Genomic DNA, 18,074 nt, shown 5'->3' on the forward strand with positions numbered 1-18,074 from the left:
ATAATGTTGAGCATTTATGCGACTTTTGAACTTGTCTCACGTGAGTGTAGACTGTAATCGTGAGATACGCAAACTCGAATACGCATATTGATGTAGTAATCAGAACTGTATAATGGATTATTTGGCTAAAGTTCAGGCATGTTCGAAGTCCAGCATGTGATTGGAATGGCATCATCAGTTGTATCGTCACGTGAATACGATAGTATTAAAAGATTATTAACATATTTACGTATATAAAGCATGCATACATTTTTTCATGGTCTATTATTAATTTCCATTAGATCATTTTCATATACGCACATTTACCAAGAATTACGTACACGTCACTTTTATATGTAAAAATAGTGAATCAAACTGTATGTTTACATATTGCAATGCTAATGTAAATAATAAATAAAAAAAAAGAACATATAAACTTTTAGAAGAAATTAATATATGTATTTTACTAAAGTAATTCCCATATGTATGTACATACGCATCTTTTAAAAATTTTAATTTATCAAACATTATTTATATACTATGTTTAAAATACATAAATATATCAATAAAAACTTTATACTGTCTAATATTATTATAAAACATTTAAAAAATATATTTATTTTTCCTCCTATCTTAAAAAAGGCATGTAATGAAGCCTCTTTTCCGCGATGCTGATTGGTTTTTGCTACGCTTACTTCGTGTTGTGAGAGTAACTGTCACTGCGATTAAATTTTGACATCTGTCAAATTTGTATAGATGGTTATCTATACAATTATCGCTGCAGCTTATTCTCAAAAAGTGAAAAATAAAAAGTTGAATGGCGCGCGCGAAGCGCGCGTCTGTAGTATCTAGTCTACATTAAGAAAAACTTTATAAACTTTTGCATTTTTTTCGTATATCATAGGGAGTGTGATATGTGAATATTCATGAGTAAGATGATGAAATTGAATAAAGAATACAAGAGCGCTAAACACTTGTATTTTAGTATACTTATTTTAGAATTTTAATATACATTGCTGCATTCACACACAAATTAGGAAATTGATTTAACTTATAATGAGTCACGTTAATGTAAACAATAAAAAAATTACAACATATTGTATAATATATTGTGATTAATATAACACTGAGAAAATTTAAGTATCCATGCAGAGAATAATAATTGGATTAGCATATCAAAAAGTAACAAACTTGTTAGATCAGAAATCCAACTATACGGTTCAATGAGAATAACATCATCAAATAATTTAATTGCAATGTTTTTTATTAGAAGAATTTGTAAAATGTGTTTTGATAATGTACTTGATGTAATAGAATGTAAATTGATATAAATTGTTATATTTTAAAATGTATTTTGATCGTATAAGAATTATTGAGAGATAAAAGATACAAATTAATCAAGACTAAATCCGTATACGATAAAATTGTTTATATTGATTGTCATGGATATTTCTGTCACATTATGAGTAATGTTACTAATTTATTTGCCAAGTATATTTGGTATGCGATATTTCTTCCGTCAAAGTTCACATTGTTTCGTCATTCAGACTTCTGTTCTGACTATGCCGTTCCGGAAAAATGAGTCAATTCCTGCATACCAAGTTGAAGTTAATTTGTTAGCAATTTATTAAGTGTACAAAATATACTAATAAACTAATAAAACTATTCTGTAACTCTTAATGATCTTGAAGTTCTGTATTGTTACAATGTCATTGCGCCAATATTAATTTGTTATATTATTTTGTGCAATTAATAAATTGCTAACAAATTAATTTTAAATTGCATTAAAAACAAACTCAGAGAGCACACAACAGTCAATGGTCGTTTAGTTTTGGTTTTTATTTTATCCAAATATCCATGGAATACAAATGTTTTAAGAACGTACATTATTAGATGTTTAAAATATATTTGTTTTAAAGATGTTTATTAAAAAAATGTTTATTTTTTAAATATATATATATATATATACATTTTAGAAAGATGGTAAATTAATTTACAAGGAATGAGTCAATTTGCCTAAAATTGAACATTTTAAGACCAACCCGGAAGAATATAATAATTGTCTTTTGTCTCACGTCACACAACTAAAAAACGATTCTTTTATAACTTAAGTATTTATTAAAGACAAAGACAAGGACTTATTGCTAGGTATAAAATATTCTCTTGAAATTTATTCGTTCTGCTAAAGCCCTTAGCTTTCAAATGAATTCAAAATTAGTTTGATGCAATTTTCCAACGTATTGATGGTATCATTATATCAGATTCGTAATTACAATCTAGAAACAAAGTTAATCAGCGCATGCTTCCATTAGATGACGATGCATTATATGTCAAAACAAATATATTACTATATTTGTTTTTTCGTCCATTTTTCTAGTACATCTTAAAATTATGTTAAAAATGTATACGAACAGCATTCTTTGAATGGTGTTCGATTTTTATTTGGTAGCAATACAATGTTCTATTTTATTTATTAATCAGATTTTAATCTTGATATTTCGGACAATGCGAAGAATGCGTTCCGTCACCTTTATTTAATATTACATTTTTTATAAGATTTATGGACGGATACTTAAGATCATATGCTTGTCCTAATTTTGCACAAAAATCAATGAAAAAAGTAGTGTAATTAAATTTGTTATTTCCTTTTTCTGACGATCTGTAATCCCACGGAAACATGTGGTGAAAATTGTGATAACCTTCACCTATCGTCAGAAAATTAACAAAATTGTTGTTTGCCGGTCCTATGTTCCTGAAAATAAAAACTATGTCAATAAAGAAACTAAATATCTCAGTAATGAAACTAAACATTATCCCTCTCCCTGCTTGCCATTATGTTAAATGTTACTGAGGTTATATTTCTTATTTAATACTGATTTGTATGTAAATAAATGTCAAAAATTATAATTTGATATTTTCGGTACAATTACTGCAATGTTTAATCTTTTGTCAATAATAAATTTATTTATTATAAGTTTTTCCAACATGCTAATATGTTGCTTGCCAATTGCCTATTGTTATCTGTGAGTTTTTTTATATTAACGTATATTTCCCTTAATAAACTTACATTTATAATAATTAAAAATATAAGATATGATTAATTAACACTTATTTTACTAATAATTTATCAAAAAATATCAAATATTTAAGAGAGATTAAATTAGTGACTTAACTTAATCTTTACATATATTATATATATTATATATCACGCTGTCTTGCCGCCTTCGCTACTTATTTCTCATATTATATTTTTGTCACAATGTTTTATATATTAAATAAAATATAAAATATCAATGAGATATGATTTAAGCGGCGACACGTATTCAGCATTTCTCTTATTATTTACTATTACTAGTAAATAAATACTTTATTAAATTTTAATTTAAATTTTTTAATTATAAATATTTTATATATAATTTACTTATTTTACATGGATACAACTCTACAAAAATCTAAATTTCATTATAATTATAAGTATATTTAATTACGTACGTATATTATTACGTACTTATTATATGGTCTAGTGCCCCATCTATGAGCAATGCTATTGATAGTCCATACGGAGTTTAAAGTAATCATGTATCGTATAAAAACTTGGGATATAATGGCTCTCTCCCAAGTCTCATTCCATAGATATACAGGTACTGCCGTAGGTAAGATAAAACCAAACAAAAGTAGAAGAAGCATATGGTACCTATTAAAAATTTTCAATTTAGATATTTTAAAGAATTTATTTAAGTACAATGTATATTTATTTTATAGATCTGGAAGTACTAGTTTTTGTAATAGATAAAATTTTAAATTTACATTTTCTGTAAAAAAAATAAAATGGCTGCATTCTATGTTAGAAATAACAAAAAAAAAATATATATATATATATTAAAGTAGTAGGAAAAATGACATATTTATAGTTTATAACTAATAAAACTCACTTTTTGTCGAACATTACTACAGAATCTGATAAAACATCTGATAAGTCGAGCTTCTTACTTTTTTCAATCAATTCCGGATGCTCTTTCATCATTACCCATCCTATATGCGTGTAAAATAAACCTCGCTTAGTATTGTGGGGATCGGCATTAGTGTCGCAATATTTGTGGTGCAAGCGATGATTTCTCACCCAACTGTATATCGTATTCTAAAACCAAATAATTCATTATTATTTACAGCTGCATCTAAAAATATTGATAAAACATTATTTATAAATTTATTTATTAAATTAAAGATTTCTTTTTAATAAATTTGGTTTATTTATATTATATTACTTCTTTAATTTTAAAAATTTTTGTAATAATTATTTTGATAATATTGTATTTACATTAATTTTACGTACGTTAACATTACGTTTAATTTAAGTGTAAAAAATAGTTTTTCATTAATATTATTGAAATTTTGACACATTGAGACGGGGAGAGACGGGGAGAGACCGGGAGAGACGGAAAAAGACCGGGAGAGACGGGGAGAGACGGGAAGAGACCGGGAGAGACCGGGAGAGCCGGGGAGAGACCGGGAGAGACGGGGAGAGACGGGTAGAAATAGGGAGAGACGGGGAGAGACAGGGAGAGACCGGGAGAGACGGGGAGAGACCGGGAGAGACGAATAGAGACCGTGAGAGATGGGGAGAAACCGGGAGAGACGGGGAGAGACCGGGAGAGACCGGGAGAGACGGGGAGAGACGGGGAGAGACCAAGAGAGACGGGAGAGACCGGGAGAGGCAAAGAATGTTTCTATTGCGTTTAAATTAAGGTAATAAGAAAAATAAAGATGGCTTTTATTTTATTGAAAAAAAGGAACTTATTTAAAACAGTCTTTTGAATGGATTTCTAAATCCATTGCAGCTTTTAGAAAAAAAAGTTAGAAGTACGTAAATCAATGAATATTAGATTTATTAAAGATAGATAAATGCTTATTCAAAAATAAAATAAAAAGAGCAACAGTAAAGCAAGGCTCTTGAAAGTTAAACAACGAAAGCAAAGAAAATTTAAAAAAACGTAGCATAAGAATAGAGAGCTACAGCAACGCGTGGCAGGGCATAACTAGTAGTATAATAAGTATTTGTTAATAAAATTTATTAAAATTACCTGACCACTTATGCTAAAGCATATTAAAAGTAGGACTCTCATTGACAGTTTTGCTTTGTAGCTGTTATGACTCCAAAGTCTATGAGCACCACCAGATACTCCGATATTGGCTATTATGTACATCCCAAATGCTTAAAAAACACATTTATGTTTATATAATATAATAAATAATAATAATAATAATAATAATAGAAAATATATTTTAAAACACACACACACACACATGTGCTCATGTATAAAAAACAATTAGATTTAATACCGTGATATACGATTATTTCTAAAACATCCATATACTTTATATCAAATAAGTAATGAGCGTTTTTAAAACATTTATATTAAATCAATGATTAATTATACCACATAGAAACCTCAAATCTAGATGACCAATGAACATGTGCAGGATAAATAATTCATTCAAAGATTTTTGAGAAAAATTTCTTACGATTTTTGAGACTCTACTTACTAATCATTACATTGATTTTTAACATTACGATTACTGAATTATTTATTATATTATTTTTAATCGACAAATACTAATATAATTTAACCGAAAGTTTATATATGTAACTTAATTAAACTATTATCTATTAATAATTATTATCGTTAAATGCGATATTTGAAGAATTTATTTGTATTTCTTTACATTCATTTAAAATGGCTCTTTAATTATGTTTAACCTCTCTGTCATTTGGCAAGAGTAAAATAATAAAATAATTATATTATAAATAAAATTATTTGATGTAAAATTAATTATCTTTAATACTTTAATAATTTTATTCATATTGTTTGCAGGATGAGAAAGAGAAATATAATTGGTTAAAAAGAAATTAATTTTAACTGTTTCAAATTTGATCAATATTTGAAAATTAAAAATTTATTATTCTATTAAAAAAAGAAAAATGATATTAATAACAGCACGAGCAAATTTTATAATTTCTGAAAACTTTTTTTTAAAACTTCGCTTTTATCTATGAAAACGTAAAAATATTTTAAACTAAAATACTTACTCCATAATGTAGTCAATGGATTTTCTAAGTAGTTGAAAGTTAGTAAACTATAAATGCCAATAGCGTGCAATAGAAAAATTATCAGAACAGTAAACCATATTATGTCAGTTTCAAAATTGAGAATACGGGATTTTATCATGGATTTATATTTTTTATCTATGTTGGCGTTGCTATTAATTCTCGCAGTATCGTCAATCAGAGTTTCCTTTGCAAACTTTTTTGTAGAAGATTGAGAAATAATTTCATTGCAACCCATTGTTTTAAATACTAATAACAACAAATAATTATTTTTCTGAAAACAAAAAAAGGATGTTTATGATCTCTAGATATCACGTCTATCATATACAATCGGAAGCAATACAATATTTAATTAAAATTATTGCAAAAACGTTATATGTGTAAATTTTAATTTGGTATCTTTAAATTTACCTTTAAATTACCAATTTTTTTATTAAAAAATTTTTTTATCAAATAGTAATTTAGAAATTTTAGAAAAGTCTATGTTCACAAAATTACAAGTGACTTGTTTGTATAACAAATATATGGTATATGTATATATATATATATATATATATATATATATAATCTCCAAAATTCATTATATTTACGAAAAAGGAACTTTTATGTACTTTTTATAATTTAAATAATATATTTGCTAAAAAATTATGTTGATAAATTTAAATAAAATTTTATTTTATAATTAAAAAGGTTAGTATATGTAAAAAATAATAAAATTTTTTAAACATTTATTAAAGCATGAGTTTATTTCGTGATTATAAAAATTTAAACAAAATCAATACAGGAGCAATAGTTTATAATCGAAAGCGACATTATATTAATTTAAAAAAACAAGATAATGAATAAGTGTACCTTAACGAAAGAATAGCAGAAATGGTCCTACTGGGACGTTATACACGCACTGACTGGCTACTAGAGATTCCTCTAAATATATTGGATGTTGATATTTAATATGTTTTTCTGTAAAAAAGGCAATTCTTAAAAGCATTTTTTGCATGAAACGATTTAATATACTACATGATAAATTTACAACGTCTCTGTCATAATGTAGTGTTTTCATATTAATAGTAGCAATAAATTCTTCAAAATTTAATGTTATTATAAAAAGACTAATATTATATTACTTCGCGTATGAATATTCATTCATCATTATCTTTATATTTACATTATATTTTACATAATAATTTTTTAATTTTATACAAACTACTCCTGTTATGTAATGATACTGCATCTTGCTAAGTTATTAAAAGTATTTTAAAAATGATAAGAAATTATTTTTAAAACTTTTATTATATATTTATTATATAACATATTATTTGATTTCTTTTTTATTAAATTTTTTAGTGTTAATTTATGAACAAATCTTGATTTTTACAAATCTTTAATAATAAACTTTTTAATAAACAACGAGTAGCAATTGAAACTTTTTTATTGTTATTCAAAATAATCTTAACAATATATGTGTCAATTAGTATTTGATTTGTGATGTGGTGATGTAAAGAGAATAACGTTAAACCAAAATTAACCAAACCAAAATGTACACATATGTCCAGCTTTAATTTATATTTTGCAAATTATACATTATCTTATTTAATTCACACGTTTTTATATGTTTGAGGATTCTCACAAAAACATAAGCATAAACAAGCTATTTTTACATCAAAATGATGAAACAAAATACTTTAGTAAACAGATTCAGGTTTTTATTATAACATTATGCACTTTATTTCTCGTCTCTGACGCTATGCAAACAACATTACACCTTGAGTTATTTTTCTAGAAGTTAATATTAGATTGTTAAATATGGAATATCCGATTTCGAAGTATTTATTTATATCTCAAACAAAAAGTAGTACAATTAATCAAAGTATGAATAAATTATCAACACAGTTTTGCCATTTCGATAGCTTATTTATACCAACAGCCTGTAAAGCGATGGCAATAAAAACGCGACGTGATTTTTAGAGCTTAAAAGTAAATGTTTTTGTGTGCAAAAAGTGACTCGATGCTTCAAAAAAGTGGTAGTTAATTGACAAGTCTGGTAAATACGGCGGGTGACAGAGTTTGTGCGGGTGATAAGTCCAGCTTCTATAATCTGTCCGCGTTTATAGTTTGAGTATCATGCAATTATTTGTGCGACATGTAATCCAGCGTTGTCTTGCAAGAAGATTGATCTGTTTCTATTGACCAATCTCGGCTGTTTTTAACCACAAGCTCTCTCATCGTCCAATTGATTGCAAATACCATTAGCTTTTTTTGATAAAAAATATTCAATTTTGAATTGTGTTTCACTTTATTTTTATTTAATTATTGTACCGAACGCTTGCGATTGTAAAAAAAATAATTTTCTATCACACGCAACCATACAATATAAAAATGGTTTATTTCTATATCGTCACAGTAAAGAAAAACAACCTTCGAGACATTTTTTTCTGACATTTGTTTAATTCACGCATTTAATCCAACTTCTTCATTTTTCATTTCTTCGCTCTGCCGATTTGTTTGAAGTGATTCAATATTGTTACACGCCCATGTGGCTTATTTGGAAGACTAAAATTGTCAGAATAAAACTTTTTAAATCATCGACGTACTGTGCATTCATTAGCCAAACATTTATTGTTATTTCAAGCTGTTCAAGTTTTAAATTGATATCAAGTTTTAAATTCAAAATTAATAATAGATATCACAATATAACTGTGATAACGTGACATTAAGAAAAGTAAGAAAAGATAAAGGCAGTAAAGAGTAATGTCAAAATAGCTCTAATATTAGCCAATAAAATACATTTTAATTATATTTACACACAAAAAATACGTATATTATTTAAAGTGTATTTTTTTAATTGTTTAAAACAAATTTAAATTTAACCATATTAGACAAAATCTTTTTGTTTAAATAACAAAGCATTTTTTGTTTAAAATTATTTGTAATATACTATATTTATATTACAGAAAATTGTGGGCAAGCTTTTAATTGTTTCTTCAAGCATTTATTTATTTTAATTTTTGTAAATATCTTGCAACAAAAAATTTTTGCAATAATTGCATAAAAATGACAAATACACGATAAAAAATTTTGTTTAATGTTTTGTGTTATGAATTATATATAATTATTTATATTATATTCACTGTTTACAGATTATTTTTGGTTAAACAATTGAAAAGATTTTATATTATTAAAGCTAAAAATAAATTAAAGTAAATTTTTTACAAGTCTCTGTTTCAAAAAAAATCAATTTTGAATGAAAGATTGATACGTTTTATTTTATAAAATTGTCAGATTTATTTTGAATATGTCTCGCCACTTCGAAGAATACGTTTCTTTATTATATCAGCAGGTGCCGTTTTTAAATCATAAGCCAAATCTAAATAAGCACAAAAATCAATAAAAGCTGTGCTAAGATTGAATGTATAATTTCCAAATTCGTTTGCTTTATAATCCCAAGGAAAAACGTGATGATAATTATGCCATCCTTCGCCAAACGCCACCATACTAACTCCAATATTATTGGTAGAGCTGAGTGATCTGCATAATAAAATAAATATGTTTAAATAACAGCACAATATTATATATCTTAATATACAATTTGAACACAATTTATTAATTTGACGTAAAAACGAATATTTGATAAATTAGAAATTACGGAAATACATACTTGTCGTATGGTTTCATACCCCATATGTGAGCCACAGAATTCACCGTCCAAGTAAAATGCAGATTTAGAAAATATCTGGTTACTGCCACGTGCCACGAGTACCATAAATTTTCATTCCATCCCAACCAAGGTACTAATGTGGGTATGATAAAACCAAAGAGCGCCATCAAATACAAATACCATCTAAAGAAAAAAATGTAAATAAAAAATTTGTAGACTTAATTATTGAAAGTACCTGAACCGAATAAGACTAATACTAAAAAAGACTTACTTTTGAATTTACTAAAAACTTGCTAAATAAATGTATACTTAAAATATGTATCATAAGAGTAAATAAAGAGAAGCTGGAAAATTAGGATTTGAAAATAACTTTTTGCAGTTAGATCAAGCTTTCTAGCTTATGTGCTCTTTTTACTGTTTATTTTTAAATCTAATGTAAGCCTTAAATATTAACAATTTTTTTAGTTTTGTTACTAGAAATCTTTTTGAGATGATAATCACGTCGACTTTTGTTCTCGCGGAAATAAGCAGTGCTTATCGTACTTCTTTTGAAATATCACTATTGGATCTTGCGCAACATCTCTACAATCGACCGTGGCTCCTTTGATTATGACATCGGGATGCTTACGAACTAAAAGCCAACCCATATGCGAGAAAAAGAATCCCCTGCGCACGTTATATGGATCTGCGTCAGTGTCGGTGAATTTGTGATGTACCCGGTGGTCCCTGACCCACTGATAAATGTCATCCTAAAAAATCCATTACTATAACGCACTGAGATATCACAATAATATTATCATGGTACAAAATTTTATTAAAAAAGAAAATTGTAGAGTTTTGACGATCTATATAGTCTAGAGACATTTATTCTGTACTATACTTTGGCAAGAGAAAAAAATTAACATTAAACTTACTTGAAAAGCAATGGTCTGAAAGATCATTAGGACAAGTCTCATGGGCCACTTTGCCTTGTAAGATCGATGGCTCCATAATCTATGAGCACCAACAGTGATGCCTAAGCCTCCGGCAATACCAACAATAGTAACTATAAATTATAGATTATGATTTAATAAAAGTTTCGTAAATGAAGAATAATTTAACATTATAGAAATAAATATGATATACCTACACCAAATAAAAGTTATAAATTTAGCATAGACAAATATCGTGTATAATCCATAAAGACCAGCAAGATGAATATAGATAAAAACAATGACATTTCTCCAAACAATTTTCCATTCATAAACGGTTTTATCGAATTCTTTCGTCGATACTTCATTATTTATAGACTTTTCAATTTTTACTGAAGAAATTTCATCTAAGTTTGGTGTCATGCTGTGTCAAATATATGTTAAAAATATCTTCCTAAAATGTAATTCCTATCATAAATTCTACAGTATTCTGCATTTATACCAAAAATAGAATAATTATTAAAACTATTATAACCTTTTTGTCGTACTATTTTATTTCAATTATGTACTTAGCAATAATTATTTTATTTTATCTTTCTCATTATACTATCTTTCAAAGATAGTATAAAACCCAATTACTTATATAAATGTGCGCATTATAATAAATTTTATATTTTATGTTAAAATAAATATTTAAAATACATTAGAATTTTCGAAGTCAAGGATATTTTAAAATGACTAGATATAATTGTAATAATATATAATTGTACATTAATATTAAAGTTTAATTAATATTGAAGTATCAACTTGTAGTCTAACTACATCAACTTGTCTACTTAACTCATTTGGTAGGAATTAAATATATTACTATAATTTCTAAATAAAAAATATTAATTTCTCAATAAATTACGATATCATTTCTTGCAAGTTAAATTAAAAAATAATGATTAATTATTTTAATTTTTATTAAGATTATTAGTTAGTACAGCGTAATGTATTGTAACATTTGTACCTCCAATTACTTAAAATTACATTATAAAATATTAGTTATAAAATTATATATATATATATAACTCAAAAATAAAATTAACTTTTAATGAGAATTATATTACAGTTTAATGTCTCTGTGCAAACAAGAATTTTTTTAGTTGTTTTATTCAAGAAAATATCTGAACGTTTAAATTTTCTGAAATAAAGTAATTAAATATAATATAATTATCAAATCTAACAATTAACAAATTTTAATATAAAAATTAAGGAATTTTAATATAAATGCAATTATTTATCACACATAATTATTTTAAAATTTAATTTATAAAGTTTAATTAGCACATGTCTAATTGCACGTTGTAAAGAAAAACATTATTTGTAATAAAAATAAATATTAAATGTAAAAATCAATTAATATAATATAAAATAATTAAAAAATAATTTTAAATTATTGTTTTAAAAACTGTACATTACTTACCAACAAAGCTTAAAACTTTAGTTGTACTATTATTATTTTCAATATTAAACATAATATATAAATATACACACACACACACACACATATATATAATATAAAACAAAAACAAAATAAATTTTTAAATATAATATATAAAATAAAAAATGTAAATAGCAACGAAATAATTCAGATAATACCTTTTAATTTGTTCATAAAAGACAAAGTTTATTTTACACTAAATTATGCAACAATAAATTTACTTAAAAAATTTTGGAAAGTAAAGTTATATCTACGACGCTTTTCGTACATAGACTTGCACCCAACTGAAGTGCTCAATAAATCTCGATTTTAAACTACTCATACATATGTTAAACTATTTATACACAATGAAGCGGAAAGAGCAACTGTATTATTTTAACATAAATTTACATTCAACATCACATTTTATTTTTCATTAAGATCTAAAACAGAATATACTTACCTACATCCGGACTAAAGGTTAAATTAAGTAGAATCAAAAGCATAATTTGCCTATAGGAAATGATGCACGTGGCAATAACACGTGAGGAAAGATTAAATTTACACTGAGGAGAGAATGATTAAAATTTATTTAAAATATAATGTTTATTTTACTGTAAATAAACAACATCTTATTTAAATACGGCAAAAAAAAATTATTTTCTAATATATATAAATCAATCAATTAATACACTAAAAAATGTTGTTAATTTGACTAAATTTTTCAACTAAATTAAATTTTGTTTATTTAAGTATTTATATATTTCAATTAACTATATAAATACTTGAATTGAAATTTGTGAATTAAGTTAAATGCATAAATTCTTGAATTGACAAAATTTTAATTTAGTTTGAAAATTTTGTCAAATTAACAATATTTTTTTAAACAATTTTTTAAGTGTAAGAAAAATGAAATGTATTTCACAAAAAGCTATATTCCATCACAGTCAAATTTTTTTATAACCAATAAATATTGAAGAAAACTGCGTATTTTCTAACAAGAGACATATACAGGGTGTCTGGTATTTTTTTATGGGATGTTTATGAGCAGGTAGAGCGCATGAAACTGAACAGAAAAGTCCTTACCGTTTTTCCATTTTTCGCAATAGTTAACAAGTTAGTGACTTGTAAAATTTTCTGCATTAGCCCGGCCTACCGGCAAATGCAAGCGTGCTGAGCGTCCGGCCGCGGCGGCCGCCCCTCCCCAGCGCTTGAACCTTGAGATTGCTAGGCGCGCGGGGGGAGTTGTTACAACAAGCGACAATGGGCTACGCACAAGCGACGCGTAACGCTAAATTCTCCCTTTGAGTTATGATAGTTCCTTACGTTTTTTAATGAAAATAAAATGTTCTAAACGACAAAAAGTATGTGTGTACGTGTACATACATGTGTACAAAAAATATCAGTTTTAATGCTTAAAGAAGTGATTACTAAATTTATTTTTTTAATAAATAACAATTATTTTTAATAAAAAATATTTTTTTGATGATAGTCTTAAACGTCGTAAACGGTCATTATAAATTTAAAAGAAGCTGTTATCATATGCTCGAAACAAAATTTATGCTTCTTCAAAAAACATTAGAAAATTTTATCGATTGAAATGGAAATGACAACCAAATAAAATGTTTGTTTCAACTTTATATTCTTAATTAAAAATTAAATAACTAGGATATTTATATTTTTAATAAAATTAATTCTTGTACGTACATACGCGAGCTAAAGAATAATCACTTTGTGACAGGAAAATGATTATGCCTTAGTTCTGCGATTTTATATCACTATTACTATTTACGCTGATTACTATACATGTACACGTAAAAAAATATGATTCTAGTTTAAAAAAAATCAATTATTCACTTTTAATTGTATTTTTTTTAATAATTATTTTATCTTTAATGACTGAAAAGAGTATTCTGTTGATAATAAACACCACACTTTACATAAAACAAATAATGTTTAACATTTTCGCGTATGTACACACACATACACACACACACACAAATTACACACAAATTACAAACCAATTCTTGAATTAAGGAATAATCATTTTCCTGTCCACAAAGTGATTATTCTTTAGCTCGTGTATGTATGTATCCCCCCCTCCAACACACACACACACACACACACACACACACACACACACACATTACAAACTAAAATTTTCTTAAATTAAATAAATATTGTTTATAAGTTTTGAAACATTTAATAAATTCATATATTCGTAAATTTACACGGAGAAAATTTTATAGTAAAATTATGTATGATTTTATTATTATGATAGTAACCACGAACTGTAAGAAGAAAATTTCAGAGAATTATATCATATAAGTAATGTAAATATTGTCGTAATTTGATGAAAAACATAATAAAAATTTTCATAATTCCTTCTTGGCCCGCATTTACTATTTACCATAGTAATTTTTACCATGAAGTTTTTTCCGTGTATTATAAATCTATCACAAGAATTAATTTATTAAAAATATAATATCCTAGTTATTTAATTTTTAATTAAGAATATAAAGTTGAAACAAACATTTTATTTGCTTGTCATTTCCATTTTCATCGATAAAATTGTCTAATGTTTTTTGAAGAAGCATAAATTTTGTTTCGAGCATATGATAACAGCTTCTTTTAAAATTTATAATGACAGTTTACGACGTTTAAGACTATCATGAAAAAAATATTTTTTATTAAAAATAATCGTTATTTATTAAAAAATAAATTTAGTAATTACTTCTTTAAGCATTAGATCTGATATTTTTTGTACACATGTATGTACACGTACACACATACTTTTTGTCGTTAGAAAATTTTATTTTCATTAAAAAGGTAAGGAACTATCATAATTCAAAGGGAGAATTTAGCGTTACGCGTCGCTTGTGAGTAGTCATTGTTGCTTGTTGTAACAACTCCCCCCGCGCGCCTAGCAATCTCAAGGTTCAAGCGCTAGGGAGGGGCGGCCGCCGCGGCCGGGCGCTCAGCGCGCTTGCATTTGCCGGTAGGCCGGGCTAATACAGAAAATTTTACAAGTCACTAACTTGTTAATTATTGCGAAAATGGAAAAACGGTAAGGACTTTTCTGTTCAGTTTCATGCGCTCTACCTGCTCATAAAAATCCCATAAAAAAATACCAGACACCCTGTATAAATGTGCGCATTATAATAAATTTTATATTTTATGTTAAAATAAATATTTAAAATACATTAGAATTTTCGAAGTCAAGGATATTTTAAAATGACTAGATATAATTGTAATAATATATAATTGTACATTAATATTAAAGTTTAATTAATATTGAAGTATCAACTTGTAGTCTAACTACATCAACTTGTCTACTTAATTCATTTGGTAGGAATTGAATATATTACTATAATTTTTAAATAAAAAATATTAATTTCTCAATAAATTACGATATCATTTCTTGCAAGTTAAATTAAAAAATAATGATTAATTATTTTAATTTTTATTAAGATTATTAGTTTAGTACAGCGTAATGTATTGTAACATTTGTACCTCCAATTACTTAAAATTACATTATAAAATATTAGTTATAAAATTATATATATATATATAACTCAAAAATAAAATTAACTTTTAATGAGAATTATATTACAGTTTAATGTCTCTGTGCAAACAAAAATTTTTTTAGTTGTTTTATTCAAGAAAATATCTGAACGTTTAAATTTTCTGAAATAAAAGTAATTAAATATAATATAATTATCAAATCTAACAATTAACAAATTTTAATATAAAAATTAAGGAATTTTAATATAAATGCAATTATTTATCACACATAATTATTTTAAAATTTAATTTATAAAGTTTAATTAGCACATGTCTAATTGCACGTGGTAAAGAAAACATTATTTGTAATAAAAATAAATATTAAATGTAAAAAATCAATTAATATAATATAAAATAATTAAAAAATAATTTTAAATTATTGTTTTAAAAACTGTACAATTACTTACCAACAAAGCTTAAAACTTTAGTTGTACTATTTATTATTTTCAATATTAAACATAATATATAATATACACACACACACACACACATATATATATATAAAACAAAAACAAAATAAATTTTTAAATATAATATATAAAATAAAAAATGTAAATAGCAACGAAATAATTCAGATAATACTTTTTAATTTTGTTCATAAAAGACAAAGTTTATTTTACACTAAATTATGCAACAATAAATTTACTTAAAAAATTTTGGAAAGTAAAGTTATATCTACGACGCTTTTCGTACATAGACTTGGACCCAACTGAAGTGCTCAATAAATCTCGATTTTAAACTACTCATACATATGTTAAACTATTTACACACAATGAAGCGGAAGAGCAACTGTATTATTTTTATAACATAAATTTACATTCAACATCACATTTTATTCTTCATTAAGATCTAAAACAGAATATATTTACCTACATCCGGACTAAAGGTTAAATTAAGTAGAATCAAAAGCATAATTTGCCTATAGGAAATGATGCACGTGGCAATAACAAGTGAGGAAAAGATTAAATTACACTGAGGAGAGAATGATTAAAAATTTATTTAAAATATAATGTTTATTTTACTGTAAATAAACAAAATCTTATTTAAATACGGCAAAAAAAATTATTTTCTAATATATATAAATCAATCAATTAATACACTAAAAAAAATGTTGTTAATTTGACTAAATTTTTCAACTAAATTAAATTTGTTTATTTAAGTATTTATATATTTCAATTAACTATATAAATACTTGAATTGAAATTTGTGAATTTAAGTTAAATGCATAAATTCTTGAATTGACAAAATTTTAATTTAGTTTGAAAATTTTGTCAAATTAACAATATTTTTTTAAACAATTTTTTAAGTGTAAGAAAAATGAAATGTATTTCACAAAAAGCTATATCCATCACAGTCAAATTTTTTTATAACCAATAATATTGAAGAAAACTTTGCGTATTTTCTAACAAGAGACATATATAGAAGAACAGTATAACACATACTGAATTATTTTATCGTTGTTTAACATTAATAAATGTTAGCGCGTTTTACGGAAATGGCAGGAAGTTCCAAATAACGTATTGCACACGTAATAGGTATTAGTGAATATTTTAATGATTTCAACTCTAGCGTGGTTACAATAGAACGAGGAGTTCACATACATAAGGTGGATGGTAAGAATGCGTGTCCTTCCGTAAAAACTGTAACGCCACCTGCTAAGACAGCCAGCGCCTCCGTAGATAGTTCCGGCTAGTCACAGGAACGTACCCGACAATGCTCCAATACTCCCCCTCGAGACTAAGACTAGCCTTCGCCGCAAGTTCAAATCCTTGACAAGCCTAGGATGCTGATGCATTTTCGAAGCTTGTGCGCTGGTACGGATTTTGTTAATATATCCGATACCATTTCGGAGGAGGAAACGTGCTCGATTGTAAGTTCCCCTCGGTTCAGTGCTTCCCGCACATAATGATGCCTTACATCTATGTGCTTCGTTCGACTATGGAATATGGGATTCTCGGCAAGTTTCCGAGCTCCGTTGTTATCACAAAAAACCTTGATTTCTGCCAATGTATTGAAACCAAGTTCCAGGAGGAAATGCCGCAGGTAGGTGGCTTGCTTTGCGGCTTCGGTGAGAGCCATGTACTCCGCTTCGGTGGATGACAGTGCCACTGTCTTCTGTTTACGAGATTCCCAAGCAATTGGACATCCGCTTAGGATGAAGGCGTATCCGGTATATGATCTTCTGTCAGACGTACAGTTTGCCCAGTCTGCGTCGACGTATCCCTCTACTGTTTTTTCGTTTTTTCTGTAAATGAGTCCAATGTCGGCCGTGCCTTTCAAATACCGAAGTACGCGTTTGGCGGCGGTCCAGTGAGTCGAGTTATATCGTGTGTTGTATTGGCTTAAGTAACTGACCGCGTAGGAGATGTCCGGTCTCGTGCACGTGGCCAGATA

At 26.5% G+C, this 18,074-nt stretch overlaps 2 protein-coding genes across 3 annotated transcripts; both read right to left on the reverse strand.

Moving 5' to 3' along the window:
- Positions 1-2,371: 2,371 nt before the first annotated feature.
- On the reverse strand, positions 2,372-7,231 carry LOC118648813 (acyl-CoA Delta(11) desaturase-like). The gene is made up of 6 exons (XM_036295231.1): positions 6,938-7,231; positions 6,068-6,359; positions 5,061-5,191; positions 3,912-4,117; positions 3,488-3,673; positions 2,372-2,731 (listed from the first exon to the last, which is right to left on the reverse strand). Exons 2-6 carry the CDS (start codon positions 6,321-6,323, stop codon positions 2,464-2,466), a joined length of 1,047 nt encoding a protein of 348 aa, XP_036151124.1. The 5' UTR covers positions 6,324-6,359; positions 6,938-7,231; the 3' UTR covers positions 2,372-2,463.
- Positions 7,232-9,320: 2,089 nt separating this feature from the next.
- Positions 9,321-11,140, reverse strand: LOC105832726 ((11Z)-hexadec-11-enoyl-CoA conjugase). Of its 2 annotated transcripts, none has more exons than XM_012673912.3 (5): positions 10,870-11,140; positions 10,655-10,785; positions 10,242-10,489; positions 9,741-9,923; positions 9,321-9,610 (listed from the first exon to the last, which is right to left on the reverse strand). In XM_012673912.3, the coding sequence occupies exons 1-5, from the start codon at positions 11,072-11,074 to the stop codon at positions 9,367-9,369; spliced, it is 1,011 nt and encodes a 336-aa protein (XP_012529366.1). In that variant the 5' UTR covers positions 11,075-11,140; the 3' UTR covers positions 9,321-9,366. The 2 variants fall into 2 exon arrangements, with proteins under 2 accessions (XP_012529366.1, XP_012529367.1); XM_012673913.3 differs by having other exon boundaries at positions 10,284-10,489; positions 10,870-11,133.
- Positions 11,141-18,074: the final 6,934 nt, after the last annotated feature.

Source organism: Monomorium pharaonis, unplaced genomic scaffold (assembly GCF_013373865.1).
Source record: "Monomorium pharaonis isolate MP-MQ-018 unplaced genomic scaffold, ASM1337386v2 scaffold_72, whole genome shotgun sequence".
Taxonomy (NCBI): domain Eukaryota; kingdom Metazoa; phylum Arthropoda; class Insecta; order Hymenoptera; family Formicidae; genus Monomorium; species Monomorium pharaonis.

Coding starts and splice junctions, on each gene's coding strand:
- LOC118648813 (XM_036295231.1), bottom strand. CDS start 6,323: ATGGGTTGCAATGAAATTATTTCTCAATCTTCTACAAAAAAGTTTGCA. Junction 4,118..5,060: donor GCTTTAGCATAAGTGGTCAG/GTAATTTTAATA, acceptor ATTTGGTTTTAG/AATACGATATACAGTTGGGT. Junction 2,732..3,487: donor GGCACTAGACCATATAATAA/GTACGTAATAAT, acceptor TTTTATTTTCAG/GAACATAGGACCGGCAAACA.
- LOC105832726 (XM_012673912.3), bottom strand. CDS start 11,074: ATGACACCAAACTTAGATGAAATTTCTTCAGTAAAAATTGAAAAGTCT. Junction 9,924..10,241: donor CCGCGAGAACAAAAGTCGAC/GTGATTATCATC, acceptor TTTTTTCTTTAG/ATGGTATTTGTATTTGATGG. Junction 9,611..9,740: donor GGTATGAAACCATACGACAA/GTATGTATTTCC, acceptor TTTATTATGCAG/ATCACTCAGCTCTACCAATA.